The sequence below is a fragment of the Ostrea edulis genome, chromosome 3 (genome assembly GCF_947568905.1).
Source record: "Ostrea edulis chromosome 3, xbOstEdul1.1, whole genome shotgun sequence".
NCBI classification, from domain to species: Eukaryota; Metazoa; Mollusca; class Bivalvia; order Ostreida; family Ostreidae; genus Ostrea; species Ostrea edulis.
This window is the reverse complement of record NC_079166.1, coordinates 66,579,474-66,602,730: the sequence shown is the minus strand read 5'-3', so window position 1 is coordinate 66,602,730 and position 23,257 is coordinate 66,579,474. Positions and strand designations below refer to the sequence as shown.

The 23,257-nt window shown below is 34.9% G+C and overlaps 1 protein-coding gene across 6 annotated transcripts in view; it reads right to left on the bottom strand.

Annotated features, from left to right (window-relative positions):
* Positions 1-23,257, bottom strand: part of LOC125676088 (potassium voltage-gated channel subfamily KQT member 1-like) — a 53,860-nt gene that overhangs the window by 7,436 nt on the left and 23,167 nt on the right. For 3 of the 6 annotated variants that reach the window (XM_048913985.2, XM_048913986.2, XM_048913987.2), the window contains exons 3-11: positions 16,955-17,045; positions 16,247-16,373; positions 14,783-14,861; positions 7,306-7,402; positions 5,118-5,246; positions 4,896-5,006; positions 4,145-4,240; positions 3,560-3,773; positions 1,528-1,666 (exon numbers count right to left, since the gene is read on the bottom strand). In XM_048913985.2, the coding sequence (XP_048769942.1) occupies positions 1,528-1,666; positions 3,560-3,773; positions 4,145-4,240; positions 4,896-5,006; positions 5,118-5,246; positions 7,306-7,402; positions 14,783-14,861; positions 16,247-16,373; positions 16,955-17,045 (1,083 nt within the window). Of the gene's footprint in view, positions 1-1,527; positions 1,667-3,559; positions 3,774-4,144; positions 4,241-4,895; positions 5,007-5,117; positions 5,247-7,305; positions 7,403-14,645; positions 14,725-14,782; positions 14,862-16,246; positions 16,374-16,954; positions 17,046-23,257 lie in introns of all 6 variants that reach the window. The other 3 variants (XM_056158617.1, XM_056158619.1, XM_056158618.1) reach the window with 1 other exon arrangement.

Here is a 23,257-nt window from a genome sequence, read left to right as displayed (position 1 = left end):
ATCGTCCAAAGACAAGCGATAGTAAATTACTCAACAGCACGTCAGCGCGGAGACTTTATAGGAAAAGCATTTATTTTTCACTCTACACTTACAAGAAACATGAAACGACCTAATCTTAATAGATTGGCACGTTGCGTAAAGAACACGAGTTCGTTAAGTCTGTTATTTTTTTCTAGGTCTTATTTCACCGATATGCGATTTTAACAAGACAAGTGTGTGATGTCCAATTCATCTGTTAATATCCATCTCTTCTGTTTATGGTAATGTGCAATTCATTAGGATGGCACTATCGTGCATTTGATTTATGTTTAAGAATTCCATTGAAAATGATGCATGAAACGGTGAAGAATATGACAACACATTTCGGGGCTGTGTCATTGTCCCGTTATCTGGGGATGGTTTTGTTTCATTGTCCATCCCCCTTAGAAAAGCGCCATAGCATTTTGAATGTCAAACATTAATTTAAAGCTTTAAAACAATGTCAACCCTCTACTTTTCATCTCAGGTATTACACTTAAATTCTAGGCATGAAAAAAACCCTGGTAACTGCCACTATTCCTGAAAATTTATTAATACAAATACTGCCGATGACTGTGTACCCCACGGCTGTTGCTACTGAGGAGTACCGCATGAAAACTAATAGAAATAAAAACTTTTTATGCATTTCTTAGTTTTCGGTATGCATGTATAAGATATCAAACGGTTCAACAAGACGTATTCATCTAGGTTGAGATAGCCTAGTGAACATTGTGCTCTCTTTACAACCGGAAGTTCCCGATTCTTGATCCCACCATCGCATCACACCTTAACTTTGAAAGCGAGTGTTGCTTCGCCAAGCGATATCCACTGTGCGTTAGCATGAGAAAGAAACCTTACTGTTACGGCTGTGAACGTCACGCATAACTCAATATTTGTAGCCACAGGTGCTTGTGGACAGAACTTCCGGTACCCCCCTTCTTTTATTTTTAAATGTTCAATTCCTTGGGTATTTCGGACGTATTTTTGATAAAATATGTAACTTCAGAGTTTATCTATTTCAATGGAATACACAAATCTCGCATAGAAACCGTTTTTAAAAATGTCATATCACCGATCATAATATAATGATCGGTGATATGCCATTTTTAAAAACGGTTTCTATGCGAGATTTGTGTATTCCATTGAAATAGATAAACTCTGAAGTTACATATTTTATCAAAAATACGTCCGAAATACCCAAGGAATTGAACATTTAAAAATAAAAGAAGGGGGGTACCGGAAGTCCTGTCCACAAGCACCTGTGTTTGTAGCACTTCATCTAAACCTGGAGACGTGCATACATGAGTGAAATATTCTAGAAGGGACGCAGAGCAACAAAACAAACAAAGACCTATTTGTTGTATCTTACCACAAAAATGAGATAGATGAGTAATACTGTTAAGATTAAAACCGCAGAATGGTCACACACACAATGTGCTTTATACTAACACCATGCACCTATGTACATCATCTGTAAAATTTGAAAATTCTAATTCCTTAAATACATACTGGACTACTTTTTCTGCCTCTTCATTATCATAATCATTGTCATCCATGTAGGTATCCCCAGTAATGCTATTGGAATGATACGTACTAGAACCAGAACACTGCCTTTGGTAATCCCTCCGCGGGTTTCGAGGTGTTCCGGCTAATTAAGTACAAAAAGCATTTGAACAAGTCGCATATCATAAAATATTACAATCGTACATGTACTTACATCTATTGAAAATAGAATGACCCAAAAGACTCTAATGTTAATAATGAAAAAAAATGCAAACAAAGATGTCGCGTCTGCCATTCACGAGATGACGTTGGTTTTATAAAAAGACAAATCGTTGCTCCTATACCGGGATATTGTATATGACAAAGGTGAAGGTAACAAAAGTGATCAATGAAAGGTGAAGGTAACGAACAGTGATCAATGAAAGGTGAAGGTAACGAACAGTGATCAATGAAAGGTGAAGGTAACAAACAGTGATCAATGAAAGGTGAAGGTAACGAACAGTGATCAATGAAAGGTGAAGGTAACGAACAGTGATCAATGAAAGGTGAAGGTAACGAACAGTGATCAATGAAAGGTGAAGGTAACGAACAGTGATCAATGAAAGGTGAAGGTAACGAACAGTGATCAATGAAAGGTGAAGGTAACGAACAGTGATCAATGAAAGGTGAAGGTAACGAACAGTGATCAATGAAAGGTGAAGGTAACGAACAGTGATCAATGAAAGGTGAAGGTAACGAACAGTGATCAATGAAAGGTGAAGGTAACGAACAGTGATCAATGAAAGGTGAAGGTAACGAACAGTGATCAATGAAAGGTGAAGGTAACGAACAGTGATCAATGAAAGGTGAAGGTAACGAACAGTGATCAATGAAAGGTGAAGGTAACGAACAGTGATCAATGAAAGGTGAAGATAACGAACAGTGATCAATGAAAGGTGAAGGTAACGAACAGTGATCAATGAAAGGTGAAGATAACGAACAGTGATCAATGAAGGGTGAAGGTAACGAACAGTGATCAATGAAAGGTGAAGGTAACGAACAGTGATCAATGAAAGGTGAAGGTAACGAACAGTGATCAATGAAAGGTGAAGGTAACGAACAGTGATCAATGAAGGGTGAAGGTAACGAACAGTGATCAATGAAAGGTGAAGGTAACGAACAGTGATCAATGAAAGGTGAAGGTAACGAACAGTGATCAATGAAAGGTGAAGGTAACGAACAGTGATCAATGAAAGGTGAAGGTAACGAACAGTGATCAATGAAAGGTGAAGGTAACGAACAGTGATCAATGAAGGGTGAAGGTAACGAACAGTGATCAATGAAGGGTGAAGGTAACGAACAGTGATCAATGAAAGGTGAAGGTAACGAACAGTGATCAATGAAAGGTGAAGGTAACGAACAGTGATCAATTCCATACATCCTGTAAAGAATGCAAAACTGAGAGTAGGACAAACATGGCCCCCTGGAAAATAAACTGTAAAGAAAGAAATAGCATTTCCCTGAAAGATCATTCGTATTTTATGATTTCATGTCAATTTCGACTGGGGATATATCTAAACATTTTGATGAATAGAGAAGGAGACATACATATTTTGTGATCCCGAGGTTAAAGGTCGAGCTCAAAAAGGGTCTCCAATCTTAGTTTAATACACTTTCATTGTGACACAATATTTTTTAAAGTTTTATTTTCTATACACTTTCATATTTTACAGTATTGAAGCAAGATACCCACAGATTATGGTCGTCTGTCAGTTTGTCGTCCATCGTCACTTCTGTTGTGAATATGATGTCTTGAACAATCATACTTGGGCAGTTAACCATTAAGAGAAGACGAAGAAGGATTTGTTTTGCTATGGGTTCTAAGGCCACAACATACCTCCCCACTAAGTTCACTACACTTAGAACATGAAAATTCCTATTTGGGAAAAAGAACTAATGGCTCCTCTCTGTCATTGCAATAATAAATTCTATTACGTGTAATATTTGTGGGACCCTTCTTGTCTACTTTTTTTTCTAAAAGGGAAATTAAAATCTATACCTAGTTTATCCTCAGTGCAAACAGAGGACATGCTCTCCCTGTAATGGTTGCCTAAGGAATCCATCCTTGAGGACCGTCGTTTTCTTAAAGTCAAACTTGCGCGTCGAGCCATGCGCGCCAGCATATTCTCCTCATTGGACGCGTCGTGGATATGGATCTTCCAGGTGGCTTCCGAATGATGTGACGGATCCGCGGCAAAACAGCGCCATACGCACTGCAAAACAAATCAATAGGATGCATGCTTCCTAGTTATTTGAGAGCAAATATGCAAAACGAAGTTCAACGAATCACTTCATGTTCAGTATATATAGCAACAGAGAGCGACAGCAAAGGAGAAGCCAAGACATTAAAAACAGAAAAAGGGTCAATTTAGCCTCCATTACTTGCAATCTCGTTAACGGATCAAAAGGGTAAGAAAGAAATATCTTCAGCATTTATTTCGAGATCATCAGAACAAACTGTTGATTATATACAGCGGGAACCATCCAATAGTCTTTGTACGTGACTATCGTCCTCACAAGTAAAGGACTGTCGATATCATTTTTTTAATACTGTAATTAGTAGTTGTGTTCTATGTATCTGAACCTGTATAAGAGTTGCTGCTGCGGGGATTTGTCTATTAAAGTGTTTCTGTCGCTGCTTCTGTTGAACCTTTAGAGCAAAACCAGATCCAAGTATCCCCTGTAAAATCAAACAAAATTGGAAAATACAATAAGATGAAACGAATTCTTATTGAATTTCGTGGAAAAGAATAGATCATTTTCGAATTACTTTTCTTCCAATAAAAGGGCATTAAAGAAGTCCAAGCAAGAGCAGGGAAGTGTCCCATTATTTAAATAATCACACAGTGTACGAAGTGTACACAGAAATGATACATTTAGCAATATCAAAATAATTTGAAATACAATGATGATATTCCGATGAACTGTGTGGAAGTACGAGTAATCGTACTAAATAAATTCAATTGCACGTTTAAACTGATAAGTTTGTTTCTCTTTTTTTAATTATAATCTCTGAAAGAAATCCAGTATCTTTCAGGGGAAAAAATATGAAAAGAAGGAAGAAACTTTCTCTATAATGTAATTGTATAAATTGTATATATAATGTTCCAATAACCGGAAGTCATGGCGACTACAGTTGAATATTTCCTCGTGACTTTAGATACCAAAAAATATTTTTAATACAATTTCAAAAAAATGTAAAGATGATTTATTGACAAAAGTGGATAAAAAGTTTGTATTTGAAGTATAAAAGAAAGTCTTATCGGAGCTAAACAAAATATGTTAACGTTCCATAGCTGAGAAATATAACACGGTACATGTATATAATAACTTACTGCAGGCAAAGCAAAGAAGGAAATGGCAAAGACTGCAAAACAAGAGGCTACAATTTTTCCCACCCATGTTTGGGGTACTTTGTCCCCGTATCCAATCGTCATCACAGTTATCTAAAAACAGAAGTTTATTACATTTTACATTATTTACAATGAAATGGATTCATATCGATGGTATTTTGTTTGGTTAAATTTTGTAAAGCGCCACACATCAAAAATACCTACAACTCCCCACCAGAGGGCGTCAGCATAGCTATTGAAATCCTTCCTCTTGTCACTCCTTTCTGCGAGGTAAACAAAATACGAGGAGAAGATGAGACCAAGGAACCCTATATACAAAGTCGTGATCAACTCCTGCAAGCAAAAGATACCGAAGTCAGACGAGTTCTGTAAAATCAGTCATGGCAATTACATGTATGTATGTGGTCCATACTATTACAATGATATGTATTCATGGGACATGAACAATGTGTATTTACAGTTTATTAAATACTATTTACATTTTCAAAGTTTTTGCCTCTGATATTTTTTTTAAAAATTGTAATGATAGGCATTACACCATGAAATTGTAGCAGAACGGAACTACTTGATAGATACAGCACCTTTTACCCCTAGTAATGCCCACAGAGATAACAGTAGAAAATACAAGAAATAAGTTTCATTTTTACGGATACTTAAGGGTATGAACTTCAACTCTTAACACCGGAATACTTTGAAGCGCTTTATTATACCGGCGTGAGGTCGCAGTGCATACCCTCGTGTATTTTCGAAAATAAAATTTATGTCTTAAATATATATATATTCCATCAATATCGGAGATGTGTGATATTGGGCGTCTTAAAAATGTTACTATTGTTTGTCATTTTGTTTTTGATGGCGGACAGCTGTTTATAGCATTTTTGTCTGTTTTGGAATTGTATTAGGTTTATGAGGGATCAACCTAAGATACATGTATACTGTACAATTCTTATTCTTGTCTGGTTGACCCCCTTTTTTCCTATGTACATCTTGTTGCAATACCATTATGGTGCAGGGGATCAGATTGGATTATATTTTATCTAAGATGTGTAATACTCTTTATTTAGTACTCCTTTTCTGACCCCCATTTTTGTACTTGTTAATCATAGTTTACTACATTTCATCATTTACTCAATAAATGACATTTGTTCACTTCTACATGGTGTTACGTGTTGTTTGCCTGCTTTTAACAAAAAACAAATTCAGTCGCTTGGCAGGTGAACTAAGGAACATAAAAATACATCGTTGACAAAGATAATAATTATCTCCTTATGTTTCTCCAAATCTTTTTTTCAACAAATTATTAGTCCCCTACTGGCAGAACCGAAGGGGGACTACTCCGATTGGCCTGTCCTTCATTCTGTCACAAGTTAGATCATACAGATCAAAGTTCACGTTTGGTACGGTTGACCTATTCTAACCAAGATTCTAAAACTTTGAACTTTTCATGGCTAAATGAACTTCAATTTATATTTTCCGGGATCTTTTTTACTTAGGAAGCTGAAATTTGGGATGTGGTTTACTAAGTACTGTGTGTTGACACTTCAAGTTTAAGTTTCGTCACAGTGAAATGATTTTTACGAGATTTATGGGACTTTGTACCAAATGCAGTTTTCCGAACTTTTCTCTACAATGTTTTAACTTATAAATCAGAATTTTGAAATGAGGTTATATAATGAGTATATACCCATTAATTACAGATACGAATTTGCAATAGAGTTTGTCGAATTCGCCGAATATATTTACAAAAGAATGAAATTATTATATTTCCTAATATTAAGAAACAATATTCCCCCGCTCGTCCAAAAACTAATTTATTCAAACACACACGAGACCTAAACACCACATGACAACGCCAACGTTTGAAAATGTTAGATGGAAGCGAAATTACCGATATTATATAGTTCAAAATACTGGATGTGTGGTTGTTCCTAAAACATAAATAGAATTCAAGGCTGATGATCGATTGATACGACAATAAAAATATCGCAGAGCTGATTAAAGAAAATGCCAAAAGTGATACTTTTGAAATTTCGAGATCGGATAAGGTCCCAGCAATATGTATAGACTTATTAGATTCCATTTTCCAATAAGTTATTTAAGTTTATTTCATTATGCATCAGCTGCTGTCATATATATGCAAGATTATTCTCGCAAAATACTACGCACACGACTTGACTTGTGGCCCTTAGGGAATATCTATTGCTATGCAATACTTGCAGAATGCTTGTTTAATTGCGTATTACTATGTGAAATGCAGTTTCAAATGTCTTATTCGGAGATTGCGTTTTTCTTTCAAACTATAAAAAGGTACACATCAGATATATGTAATATTTATGCACTTTTTAAAAAAAAATGATAAATGACAGGTGTCAATCTAATCCAGTTTAATTACCTGTCTGTGTAGATAAATAACAGATCCTAGAAGGCGCCATGTTCCCCCTTGTCTGTCTACATGTAGCATGCGTAAAATCTGCAGAAATCTAACTCCTCTGAAAACAGAAAATCATCTCAATAATCGTGACATAAAAAGATAACTGAACATAAGTCATCTTTTTTGTAATATTCATCTTTGAAATGTTTTGAGAACACATCATTATTCAATCATTGATTTTCATCAACTAATCTAAGTATCAATATTTCATACATCTTTATCATTTTAAAACTTTTTTTTTCGTTTCTACGTTATTAGAAGCTAATCGTGCCTAAATGTCTATACATTAACCATATTAATGTATTTGATGTAGAGACTAAATTTGGAACACCTGCATGCAAAATTCAAGCGTCTATTCGACAGGGACTGCTCAATCTGAGAACTTTTTTTTTTAATTTTGTAACCAATAATGGATATCTCTCGAGTATCCGGAAAAACGATTGCTTTTTCCAATTAACTTTAGCCGTATTATGAGTTAACCGAGAAATATTTGTCCATGGTGACTACTGTCAAACCTGTCAACTCGCTGTACTGTGATAAACGAACGTGACCTTCTGCTTACTCTTTTCATGCAATCTTAGAAATTCTCAAGGGGACGATACATACGACATGGATTCCAACTCAGTATTATCTCTGTCATTTATTTTTAATCTGCATAAAATGCCCTGCCATTGTGCTAATGGATCTGCTGTTTTGTTTTTCGTGGGAGTTCAATGGTTGACCACAAAATCCATAGCTTGGAGATTAGGTAGAACATTTAAATAAACCTAGTTTTATGCGGTATTTTGTAAGAGTACTTTTGCATAGGTTAAGTATTACATGAACATGTAGTAAGTCACTGAGGTTGTAGTGTAGACTAGAATTAACAGTGTAGACAATGATCACGTACTTACCCGCAATCATGACTTAGAGCCTTGATGAGCTACATGAACATGTAGTAAGTCACTGAGGTTGTAGTGTAGACTAGAATTAACAGTGTAGACAATGATCACGTACTTACCCGCAATCATGACTTAGAGCCTTGATGAGCTACATGAACATGTAGTAAGTCACTGAGGTTGTAGTGTAGACTAGAATTAACAGTGTAGACAATGATCACGTACTTACCCGCAATCATGACTTAGAGCCTTGATGAGCTTTACAATACATAAATGGATGCCAAATTCTTTCCAAGTAAAATATTTTCTTCTTCTGAAAATGAGTTCTTTCAACATTTTGATGGGAGTACCTACAGACGAACGTTACATGTATGTTAATCGTGATTTTTTCCTTTGGTTTTCGCTTTGTGCATAATCTGTTTGTTAGTTTGACCTTGTGTGATTGGCCTGCAGAGACTACCAAGGTCTTCCCCGAGACAGACAACACTTTGGTCTGTGATATCATAAATGATTTATTATATCAATAAGTAAAACTTAAGCGATTAAGAAGGGATAGAGTGAGCAAAGTGATAGAGTCCCTCATTTTACTTGAAATGATCTAACTTGCTTAGAACATAACCCACTTTTTCATTGGTTGATTCAAAGTTTTGCGCCAATCAAAATCTCTCTAAATCTCTCTCTCTCTCTCTCTCTCTCTCTTGTCTTTGTTGCTCGAAGCTGTCAACTAAACATTTGACATCACTGTGAGCATAAAAAAAACGATTAACTGCATATATCCTACATTGATTTATTCATACTCATACATGTCTTCCGTCAACCCCCCTTTCTTCTAGTGTTTCTTAGTCTAGCTATCTGCATAGAATTCATATATATGCTAGACTTCAACAGAGAATTTAAATTATCAAAGAACTTAATTTGTTCAAATCGTATACAATATTCATGCCAATTTCAAGTTTAATCAATGATACATATGCAAAACTGTAAGGCAGCACGTGATGGATTTCGCTGAATGGTAATTGCTCACTGCTGTTTCATGCCGTTTTGTGTTTGCCGTAAGTATATCTATATACATATAAACAAAGTAAAACATATGCGAGACCCGGTCTGGTACATGTATCTGGGTCTTGGCTTGATAAGGGGTGTGACAAAGAAGGCGTGCCTCAATTGTCTGCATATTAAATCAGAACTAAACTTCAGTTTAAGAAAGACTTTTTTCTTAGAATTAAAAACCAGACAGTTGAAGTTTAAAGGAATCGTTCTCCAGAAACGTTTACCTATACCACATGGAAGAGCCTCGATAAGTTTATTTTTCTCCAAACAACATGCAAATTAAATAATGTAAGAGAGATATATGCTGCAGTGAAATATCTACTATCAGCGTAGATTAAAAAAGCGAGGAGCTTATTCATAGCATATCTAAAAATACAGTTAACATGATAAGGAAAAAAATATCTTATAACAGAAAGATAATATAGATAAATATGTCCAATGTTCGTTTTATGCTTTCATTGATTTGGCCTTGGATATAACTCTATAGTCTGTTTTTATTACATGTATTTCTATTTTATTTGTAGTTTTAATGGTTTCTTTTAATGCAATATAGCATTAGTAAATAACGTTTTCCTCTTCTAGTCGATCATGAATTTTTCTAGTTTATAGAAGTAAAACGCTTTTCAGACTCCCTAATAAGGTGCTTTGGTAAATTTCGATTGGCAGATACTAGTACCATGTAACAAAAATACTATGGAAGTTTATTTAAATGTAAATCTACTGATATGAAAGTTATCCCCCTTGACAACAAAGGTATTGCACCTTAATGAAGGACAATGGGTGTTCAGAAATATGTTACAGTCTGTGAAATATTAAAATTATAGGACATGTGGTACCGCGATTGGTACATGTAAACCGCATATTTGACGTGAACTTTTCCCATTTGAACCCATCACCATTGTTGTATTCTGACGCAGGGATTGTCCTATGAATATCGAAATTCAAGGCAATAGCATGATAAATTTGAAACTCAGTAACACCTCCCTATAAATTTAACGGAATATGATATACATTGTGGATTTATGATTGAGTTACGTTATCGTGTGTATCATATGATGTACCGGTATTCGTATTTTTGTGCATATAATGACTTGAACTTGAATTGAACTTGGTCCGAAATCAAACTGTCTTGATATCATTTATATTTTCTAGCCCAGTTTCCAATCCTCTGTAGCATGCAAATATTAAACTTTTTGACGAACATAGCACATTTGTCCGCCAGCTCTTCTTGATACAATAATTAAGTTTACCAGAGACCACAGAACCATGAAATTAACAATGAGTGTAGAAATTTATGCGTCCATTGTATCTATGCTGTAAGATTGTCTTTCACATGTACTGGAGTAAGCATTGTTTTTCATTGTAATATCTCGACATATTTAGTCCTACCCTGGAACATAAATCGCTGACTCAGGGATCACAAGATTCATAATTTTGGTAGAGACTTCTACTCAGTATAACCAAATACATATATTACTCTCCGTTTGTTTATTGTATGGTCAGAAATAAAGAAGATTTTCAAGAAGAAAAAGAATTGATTCCTACATTCTATATGAGCTACGTAGCCCCACCAAGGGCCTAAAGCACTGTCAGAGAGGTCAAGGATTTCACAATTTTGGCAAAATGCGCTCAGTTTATCTGCTTCATGTTCAGGAGTAAAATAAATACATTAAATACATTTCTTCTATATCACGTATTTATCTCACCCTCGGGCCTGAACCTCTACCCCAGGGACAATAAACCTCACGACTGAAGTAGAGGCTTCCATGCTTCTTACCACTATACACATGATTCTGTTACTTGTTCAGACGTAAGGAGGGCCTTACAGATTGCGTCAATTTTGGTAAGTTTTGACGTCATCCCTAGAGCCCTAAAGAGACAGTGACAATGAAATTTTCGTCTTTTATTTCCGTATTCCTACAGATATTGTACACCAATTTTAATGACCACTGGTCAAGCAGTTCCTCGTCAGAAGTGGTGGACGGACGGGCATGGATAGCAATAGTTCACACGCGTGACTCTTGTCGCTTCAAATGTAATTTGATATAATCTATTTCTTATCTCTCATTTTCGGTCAGTGCAATTGACATAGATGTTCCTGTAGATAAGTATAGATTTTAAAATCAAGATTAGCATGTCTTTCTTTGATTTCAACGAAAAGATTTTACGAATCATTTGTGATTTAAAACGTCTAGAAACAGTGTTCGTGTTTTTTGTATTTTTATAATATTTTCATTCATTATGTTGCGTCGAGCGCATTGGCGGATGTTTTTCTGTTTGTGAAATGAGGACAAATATTTTCATACATAACATATCCTGACGTGTTCCAGAGCGTTCTAATCAAGCCAGTTTGAATTAAGAAGATATCGTTGTTTTTTATTTGCAATGTTTAATGCAATATTGACATGTTCACACCAAATTACGTCTTAAAGACAAACATAAGGACAACCTATCACAAATATTCTTAATGAGATATATATATAAAAAAAAATACTACATGTAAACATGTATTTCCTCTGTGTATTGTGACTTTCGTGTACTTAACAAGAATACTCTTATCTACAATAACATCAATCACAGCATAAGACCTATTTATCAAGTACTGAGATGTCATACGTCAGTGGTGTAAAGTTGAACGCAAGAATCTATACACAACAGGACACTTCTCACCACGGCAATGATATGAGTTGTGTCAAGTTAAATAAAAAACGTAATCACTTCTAAAAAAAATATTTGCACGATGTGTTTAAAACATAGGTCGCATGCTAAGCAGCCTAGGTCTGAGCTTCAATAGTTTGATTGCGATTGTCAGTACTTTTTTTTTGGATAAGTATGCAGGATTGCCAAAAGTCAAAAAGATATCAAGTGGAAGACAATCAGGTGACAATTGAATTACAGTAGCATCTTCAATCTGCTGCTAATCTGTCTCCATGGTGACAACAAGATCTTAAACTATAGATTTATCCGAGCTACAAATAACAACGTATATATATCACTGACGGATCTGTGTACACGTCACGTGGGTGTGTGTCTCTGATACTGACGGATCTGTGTACACGTCACGTGGGTGTGTGCCTCTGACACTGACGGATCTGTGTACACGTCACGTGGGTGTGTGCCTCTAACACTGACGGATCTGTGTATACGTCACATGAGTGTGTGCCTCTAACACTGACAGATCTGTGTACACGTCACGTGGGTGTGTGCCTCTGACACTGACGGATCTGCGTACACGTCACGTGGGTGTGTGCCTCTAACACTCACGGATGTGTGTACAAGGCACTTGGGTGTGTGCCTCAAATTCCTAGACTAGGCATGATATTTAGTTTTTGGAATTTAAAAATAACTAGTATAAGACAGATGAAAATATTCAATGGAAACACATGTATATTGTACCTGGATCCGTGCCTCAATATTTGTAGTCACTTAAAAATGTATATGCACATATATACATGTATAAACAAAAGCATGAATCACAAGGACAGGCAAACATACACAAACAATATTATTTGAATGCTCTGTGCAGAGATCATAGTAAAACAATATCCTGCTTTGCAAATTGTCAATATTTTGCTTACGAGAGAATGATCCTAACAATATCATTCGACGTCTTAGTGCACATTGTCAATATATATTTACATTCCCATTGGTTTGTTACTTTTGCTATCTATGCAAGTTTTAATGAGAGCCATTTCCTCGTGAAGGTGTTGCATTTGTGAACAATGCGCGTATGAATCTAGATAAACATAGTTCGTCAGTTTTAACGGCTGGGAATTCAAAATTAAAAAAAAATGAAAGTGAAATGTAAATAGAAAAAATTAATTTCACTTTCAAAAATAAATGAGGGTATGAAGTGCACTGTTTCACGATGCACACGTTGTACTTTTAGTGACGCGCTAACGCACTTCTCAAACTGTTAAAGTATGCCTGTGTGAAGCGCTGCAGTTCATATCATCATGTACTTTCAAAATGAAATGAAATTTATTTCTTAAGCAAATGATTAAAAATGCAGTGGATGCGTGTGTTTGTCAAAATTTAAACAACAAAAAACCGTTTAGATTTTTCAATAATAAACATAGTCTATCCTGGTGTTATCTGAGTGTCTGATGAATGATTTTGCTGAGTGGGTGTTTCAATAAAGGATTCCCAGACAAAATGCATGTTATTTTTCCCACTGACAATGCTAAAGTATATCGAAAAGATCGAGGAAGTTGTGCAACATGTGTTTGTCTTGAAAATATCCCTGTATGTTTCAGTGTGGTGAAACAAAACAGGCTCACGATATTTCATTCAATATTAACAGCAAAACAACTAACTGTAAAATACACATTTACACACATTTCATAATTGTATATTTTTGAAGAAATTAAGATGTAAATATTGTTTTATCATTTTCAAATTGAATTACAAGTCATGATCACCACATGTGGCGCGGTGACTGACGTAGAAAGATAAGCTACTGCAGATCAATATGTGAAATCCACTTCGTTGGTTAATAATATCTACAGCAAAACATAGTATGCATTTTTCACCATTAAACACACATTTTGTACGTGGGTTATCTAAAGTGTCTATATACATGTAGTCGTATTTCATTCAATTTCATGAAATACAAACCTACATGCATCATTTATATATGGAAAACTTGTTTCGTTTCTATGTAAACGTAATGCATATTCACCAGAGCCATATGTTAACCACAAAATGGAATTTTGACAAAGAAATCACAATCAAAGAACATCATACAACAAACAGACGATAACGTATGTCTAAAGAGAAAACGCGCTCAGCAATAAAAGAAATAAACAAATCTATATCGTGCACCTTTCTTGAGATACGTATATCTAGCTAGATGCAAACTTTCCAAGGAGACAGATGCAATTTCTCAATTCGACACAACCCTGACTTTATTAACTCCGTCAGATCCGGTCAAAGAGTAGATGCAGTTTCTTGACCGATTAGTAACATATTTTCGCGGTAAAATGCAGATCTACGCAAGATGCAACGGTGTTATTATCAACAAATGTCCATCAATCTACTCTTTTAATATTCATCATTCTCTAACACGCTACCAAACACAAATACACACGGTCTTTAACCTTTTCTCTACGGTTAGTAAGTTTGGCAGTATATATACCTTATCAATTCGGAAACATCACAATGAAATTTTCAAACGTGTGTGAATAGTTTTGGAAGAAAAATCTTTTACCAAATAAGTTTCCGAAGTGATACTAAAATTCGCAATAAATGAACGAGAGACAACAGGCAGAAGAACAGTTCAGACAGAACAGCCATTTTGTAGACCCCGACAACAACAGACAGGAAGCGGAAGTAGAGAACAAAAGAATAACGTTATCACACATTCAGTTTTACCTTATCGCAGAAGTAGCAAATACTTGACCTTCTGACCCAACAGTGAAAACGCAAATAGAAGCCACGACAACTATTAGATCTGTAAAAAGAAAATGGTTTCCATGGTAACTATTCTAACATTTTTCGTGATTGTATACCTTATTGCTGATGCGGCGAAAATCTGCCCCTCTGAGCCAATTGTAAAAACGACCATGGAAGCCATTACAACAAATAAATCTACAAATGAAATATATTTTGTTATGGTAACAGGGATTAATATATATTATATAAATATTATAAGGGGATAAAGGCTTAGTAGTTTATCAATAACATTAATATACGGACAAATAAAAAAATAGATAGATTTCAGAATCTCAGAATCACTTACAACTAAAATTACTAAAGAAAGAGTCTTTAGTACATTGTTGTGTTGGTCATTTGTACTATACTTTCTGGTTTTTAAACAAATAAACAAGCGATCCATGGGCCACATCGCTCACCTCAGTCACCTTGGCCCATATTTATAGATTTTTCCGATATATTCGCATGTAAAACTTTGATCCTTATTGTGGCCCCAACCTACCCCCGGTGGCATATTTATTTTATTTTTATTTTTTACAAATTTGAATCTGCACTATGTCAGAAAGCTGCCATGTAAATTTGAATTTGTCTGGACCGGTGGTTCTTGAGACGATTTTCGTAGATTGTCCCTATATATTCGCTTTGATTCCCTATTGTTGCTCCTACCTACCCAAGGGGCCATGATTTTGATAAAATTCTACCTTTTATATAGATAATAACTTTAATAAAAACAGTAACATGAGCAACTTTCAATAAATTCTTCACATCTCTTTGATATTTTGCAAAGAGGGTGTTTTTCTTGTACTCGAAATATCCGAGATTTCCGTACTCTATGAATGGGGTTAATATCTGAAGTTTCAGTACTCTATGAATGGGGTTAATATCTGAAGGTTCCGTACTCTATGAATGGGGTTAATATCTGAAGTTTCAGTACTCTATGAATGGGGTACTATCTGAAGGTTCCGTACTCTATGAATGGGGTTAATCATCCTCTCACACGTAGATGATTGATTAATATGCAAACCCTCCCTAAGACTCTTACTCAAGACTTGCGCACTTTCGTGAAATAAGAAACAAAAACTTCACAATACCTTATTTGTTGGGAGAATAAGCGAGAAATGTTACAGCCCTGGAGGAGACCTAGCTCCAGTATTGTACCAAAAATTCCATACCCCCCCCCCCCCGAAAAATTAAGATAGAGAGTGAAGAGGGTCATTTGTCGGTGAAGTATTTCATCAAGCTATTTAATTTTTCAGAATAAAGTGTAGATACAATCAACCGAACTCATCCACATTCTGTTAGGCAAATCTTAGTCATTGACGTTCCTGCCAAGAAAGTGAAAAATAAAATTCAGCCAGAAGTGTTTTTGTAAAAAAAAATTCCATATAACAGAAACCCGAAAAATGCTACTGAGGGGTGACGTAGCTCCAAGGTCGTACTGTTTGTTGTTCACCCCTCCCCTTTTGAGCTCAGACATTGGTCTTATTGAATAATTTGTCTGTGGGGATAAATTTGCAAAACGTAAACTAAGAGCAATATACCTATGATAGAGATGGGTTTTTTCGCAAACCGGATTCGCCCTCTTATCCCCATGTATTTACTTCTACAGCCAGAGGACCAAAGCCGTATAGCGTACTCCAGTCCAAAGAAAGCTACCAAAACAATCTCCTACAAAAAAAGAATTCTAAAATATCAATCCACAAGCAAGCCGGGAATTATTTATTTATTTATCTATATAGATATATAAGATGAATTACATTTTTTAAAATACATGAGGATATGAACTGCAACGCTTCCTGTCGGCATACTTGTCATGAAGCGCGAAGTATGCCGGGGTGAAGCGGTGCAGTTCATACCCTCATGTATTTTCAATAAGGAAAATTTCTTAAATATAAATCATATAATGGTATGAATTATAATAATGTTATACACCAAACGTTGTCAATTCAAACGTGTTACACTAAAGTTTTCTATACATGTTAAACACCATTAACAAGAGGTCCCTATAGATCATGACGGCATAGAGTTGTACACGTGACTTCATTTCCATCCTCACAATACTCAACATACACCGGTGACCCCTGTCTGGTCACATGATTTGAACACGTATGTTCATATTTATGTTCTAAGGTATTATCATTAGGATGTTTCACTTTCTTTAAAATATTAGTGGCTATGTGGAGATAGAGAGAGAATGAAGAGAGAAAGAAGGAAGAGAATGAAAGAGAGAAAGAAAATAAGTAACATACCATCCAGAAAAGTGTTTCCATTGCAAAATCATCGTAGTCCTCTATAGTAGATAAGACACTGAATATAAGGCAAATCAACACCATCATGAACCTGCAATATATTGACTTATCAGTATCATTATTAGTTCAATAATATTTCATTTCTGCTAATTATCATATGAACCTGCAACATTCTGGTTTATTATCATCAGTTCAACAAACGCTATTTCATGTCCACTAATCATAATATGAACCTGTAAGATATTGATTTATTATTATTCAACAATATTTGATTTCCATAGATCATCATGAACCAGCAACATGTTGATTTATAGCTATCATTACTTCAACAATATTTCACTTTCACTGATCATAAACATGCAACATATTGATTTATCATTATTGTTAGTTCAACAATATTATTATATAATTCTCAGTCTAACAATATTTCATTTCCATTGCTTTCAACTGAAAATCAATTTTTAAAGCATGATTAAGATGCATCCTATCAATTAAATGCTCTTGATTTTTAAAAAAAAATTATTCCTTTCATTTATTTGATGAAGAGATCATGACCTCTTCATTTGTAAGGCGTTTGCATAGTATCTGTAATTAGCCATTGATTAATTAGCCATTGATATTCTCCGGTTTTGGAAACAAATAGACCTTTATCAGATATTGCATTTACTTATAGCACAGTTATTCTAGGAACCCATACATGTATATGGTTTTGTTAGAACTTATTGTTTCAGACATTTAAGACAGAGGTATCCGAGATGATTTTTGATAGGGCTTAGAATTATGTCTAGTAAATAATCCAATTCGGGGACGTTTCTCTCTAGCGTCGATTTAAAATCTCTCAGTTGTCAGTTCATGGTGAATGTTGACATTGTTAAACAGAACGATGTGAACTTCCATACTTAAGAAATACTCCGATAAATAAAAGCTTAGCCTTTTGACCACTAGGAAATTGGATGATTTGTGATTTTTACTGTTACATTATGTGCCATTTAATCAGCTGGCAAAGGTATAATATGCTTCAGAAATTTCATGTTCGAAAATGTATGAGATTATGAACTATAATGCTTCATGTATTTTCAAAAATGAAGTTTATTTCTTATGATTACATTTTAATTTCATTTCTGTCGAAATTTCCAGCCGTTGAAATAGAAGTATTATATTTATCTGTATTCATAAGCGCATCTATTACAATTTGTAGAAATAGCAAAGGCATAAGCATTGGAAATGTAACTAGATGTGCATGAACATCTACCGCTCATTATTTAGTGCTGTAACTTTTGGCAGATTCTCAATTAATATAATGTTGATTCACATGAGCAGTGATTTTGGACAAACAAATATAATATACAGTGCATGTATATATTTAAAAAGTTTTACGTAATGTCTGATAAAATTTGCATTATACGTCACGTGAAGCGTTACCCTTATATAGAGTCAAGAACTAATGTAACTCATTTCATTCAAAAGCTGTTGGAGAGAGGGATATATAAATCATGTGAGAAGGAGACTTGCTAGTATGTGACATTTATGCTCCAAAGCCACTGCACTGGGTATCCTTGTATGCGGGTATCGATTCGTGTCTTTTATTTTTATAATCAAAACAGCTTCCATAATGTTCCACTCTAGTTTATTGAGTTTAAGCTGTGTGTTCTGTTCTCCCTATTAACTCTATTGATTAAAATCGGCGAATATTGCATGCATTTTTACATAAAAAATTTAAAGTGCATTTCACGCCTGAATGATTACGCGAAGTAATGTAGTTCGTACAATGTTGTCGATGTCGAATCATATAGATGGTGTTAATGATAATCAAACACACGTACAATTCAAAATCAGATAAATGTATTCTCACCAGCATTGCCAACCTACTCCGATTAGATGCAATTACAGTTTTGTAGGCTTAATCTACTTGGATGTGATCAATGCCTTTCTTAGTTTAAAATATAATGTATCTTAAGTTTCAGACTGAAAACCGGAAGTTAACAATGTGAGGCGAATAATTAAGAAATATTTATTTTAAAACATTTTCAACCTGTATGATTCGTGAAAATATCCCAGTTATCGAAAGAAATCAAACATATTAGCATCGAAAATGGTATTTACGATAATCCGAAATAGTCATCATTGTCCGAAATTCCTCTGTCAATTCTCTGACCATGTTTCACTACGTACATTTCATTAAATAGCCAAAACTTGAAAATACTACACATGCATTACTTTTTCATAAAACTTGGTTGTGAATATTTGGTTATAGTGGGTAAAGTGTCTGACGTCTGTCAAGGTCTTAACCTGAAGGTCACGGTAATTTTATGCAATTGAGAATTTTAGTAAATAAGAGATGGACATATTTTTTCCGTAACATTCTTAAATGTTAACCAATCCACACTGTCTTACATTATGAAACTGAGGTTATCTCATCTAGAAAAGTTACCAAGGATTTTAAATCAAAAGTTAAAGTTTGTAAACATACTGATTTTACATCCTATGAAAAATTTGTAAGAAAATATTGCTGTCTTACTAGAATTTCATACCTAAAACCATCATTATCGAGCAGCTCTTTGTGAAAACGATACTTTTCTGACTTGGATTTCTATACATAATTCATCTCGGCAACATTTTCAAATAAATTTAGGTATATTGTTTTTAATCTGTTTTAAGAGGTGTATTTTTTCTTTCCAAGTAATTGTTTTTCATTGAATTGTCACTGCTTGTTCCAGAATTATGTTGGAGACTAAAATTCTCTCATGCACACAAACATAAATGTTAAGTTTATTTTTTGTTGTGATCTTACATGTAGGTACATAATACCTTATATATATCAAGCATTCTAACAAATCATTATAAAAAATACCCCCACAGTCCAAGGCCAACTAGACCGTTATAAGTGTATTCAGAGATTCTGCAATTATGCTGGACATACTGTTAATGACGTTCTACACAGGTAGCTCAGGCCACTGCGTATTTAGTATTTATCTATATCAGTAGTTGTGATCTTTCTACGCTCCTTTCTCGATAAAAATATACACGTATCAATGTAAATGCGTGTCAAGACAGAAATTGACATCACATAAACCTACTGTGAGATGTTATCCAATTATGTATCACATATTTATTGATTACTTGAATTATTTCTTGATCGACTGATTGATCCTTAGACGTCACAAACAATGTTGAAGATGTGTATGTGCGTATGCTCGTGTGTGTATTTATTTATATTTCGAGGCAATACAATCATCCTCACCACTGTAAATAACACTCTTCATTCAGCTGTACAATACTACACTAACAATGGTGATTTGCATACGTTAGGTCAATATCTTCTTTAACCAAGAAATGTACACGCTTACTGAACCAACTATCAAGAAAACATCATATGGTCTCACAGTAGAAATAAAATTCTACTACAGTGTTTACGACTACACAATCCAGAACTCGTCCTAGGACGACACGAGCAAAACAAACCGTGGTCTTTTATCTGTCATTGACGTGACGAGGGCTATTCTAGTGATCGTTTTTATTGGATTCCAGTCTTGTACAAAAGACCTCAATTACCGCCGCTACTGGATCTCACTAATCTATGTCACGTGACACATTTCGATAAGGAGTTATCTCAACGATTGGCAGTTATCGTAGGGATTTGATTCAAAACACTTTGATATTCTGTAATACAATACACCTTATGAGGTATCATGTATCCATATTGTCCATTTTTCCTAATGTATTTAAAAGCCGATTCAAAACAAATTATGAACAAATGATTCCGTGCTTCTATTGAGATCGCACCGTTCGATTTCGATGTCGAGGAAATGCTAACTAGTGAATCTCGTTTGCCTGGAGTGCTCGAATGAAGAACTTTAATTTGTATGATTTAGTTCTTTCATTATACACAGCATTCCATTTCATTGATCGGATAAAATTATCCACGGGAGTAAAATTATCTTTTTACGCTCTTTGATAAAGCAGTTGTTCGCTTCTTTCCCTAAATTATAATAATCACACAGAAATTATAACCCTGAAGAACATCAGAAGTGCGCTTTCTTTGTTTCACAATATTGGTCAAATGAGACGATCAAATACTTGCACCTCGTGCACTGAAGTGCTTTAATGAAGATCAAGAAGTCAATACGGGTGACCAGGAGCAACCATGTTTTAACGTCAAATGTTCTATTATTAGACGGGATCACCGGAAGTAAGTTAAATCCTTTCCATGTAAAATACAATGGGTTGTGAATTTCACATTTATTAAACTTCTGTTTGTTGATCTCTAACTGTTATTTTCAACTTTTTCTGATTATTTTTGAAACCTTGAAAGTGGTTTTGAAAAAAGTTTACCTTTCATATTTTGCAAATACTTCACGCGAGCCTCTTTTTCGCAGACGAAAATCTCACAAATTTCATAAAGTCAATGCGGCGATCTTTTAAGGAGAGTAGGGCATTTTCTCCGAATACAAAATCATTACTAGGACATTTACACTGTAAACACAACAGCAGCGTACAGTGTAGGTACATCTACAGCTGTACATGTAAAAAAAATATGTTTCATCATTCATACGAATTAATTCTTTCTTCGGAAAAGTCAGTTTTCGTCTTGATCGAATTTCAGAATTCTTTGTTGGAACGAATTAAGTTTTAGTTTGAACCAAAAAATTCCAGTTCCGGGGAAACTGCGGGTGCAAACAGAAGTAGGCGGTGGTAAGCACCCCCCCCCCCCCCCCCAACTAATTAGAAATTGTTTATTTCACGTACAAAATTGGTGAAACAAAATAACAAAACCGATACTACCAAATCAGAGAGAGAGAGAGGGGGGGGGGTCGTAGGTATGATTGAATCAATTAAGCTAGCAAGCTAAAGTCGTACTTTTGTACCATCTATTTTTAACGTGATTTCAATTTCCGATAAGTTGAGGGCGGTGACACCACCCTCCCTGTGTAATACAATTTGCATTCTTCAACAGTACCGATAATTTCTTCGTTCAAACGAAAAACTACTTTGTTCAGTCTAACGAACTGAAAAGCTAATTCGTTAGGACGAAGAATTATCTATCCGAACAAGACTTATTTGTCCAACAGAATTAATTTGTCTGCTCGAAAAGCTAATTTGTCCCAACTAAATACTGTACAAAATACTAAACAACGAACTGATTTGTTAGAACGACCACTTTAAAAGTGGTCCGTACACCCACTAATTGTTTTATCCTATATCTTTTTTCATTTTCATTTCTTGTTTCTTTATTAGCTTGCAATCGTTCAACTAAAGACGTCTTCATCTGTTCTATAAATAAATTACCAGTACATTTCTCTGAAATCAGCATGGGTTTGTAAAGAAAAAATCTTCTTCAACATGTTTAAAAGTACAATTTCAAAACCGTTGTTCGATATTTACATCTAAGTCTACCGACCAGTAAAATAAAATTAGCATATCTGTTCGGCAATCTAAGGTTGAAACGTTTTGAAGCAAATGCGGATTCATGTATTTTGGGAAATAAAACTAGCGTTTTTGACAACTCGTTCGCTGTCATGTCGTAATTTTAACCTAGATATAACAGTTGAAAGATGTTAAAATCTGGAGACTTCAATAAGACATAAATAACAATTTTAAAATCTTCACTCGGTTATGAAGTGGAGCGGTCACGAGATCAATGCTTCTCGGTAAATTCGATCACGTGCCACCCCACTTCATAGTCCAGTGAAGGCTGTTTCCGGTTTCCAGGAGGTGTTTGGTAAGTAGGGGTATGTTTGTGCGAGGCTGACTTTGTAATATGAATAAATACGTATTCAGCATAGGTATAGTATAAGGTTTATAATCTTTAATATCAGTGGAATCATTTTTTCTGTTGGATATTTGAAGTGTGTGACTATCCCCATGCGTTAGAGAAGTTGTCATCTAAAACAAAACCCGGAATAAATAAAATCGTTCCAAGCTTTACTTACGTCGTTTTAAAACTGTCATAAAAAAGGGGAAGAAAGAGTGAAATCGATCGATCGATCAATAGATAGATAAATGTTGTCTTCGGCAAACTTTTTAAAATACGTTTGATTCTATTTGTATACACACAAACACACGCAAATACTGCGAGATTCTTTATTCAGCAGGCAAGCATAAAAACGCGTTCTAACGTTACGCTAAATGGTTTGTGGTCGATTTTTGTTGCTTGTTTATTAGTTATGCAAATAAAACGGGGCCATTATTTTAGAATGTAACAATCACACCCGTAGTACACCTTAGCAGTTGATGCTTAACAAAGTGAGAACTCCTAGGTTGATTATCCAGATGTGTGTTGTATCATTAGAGGCTGAGGTAATA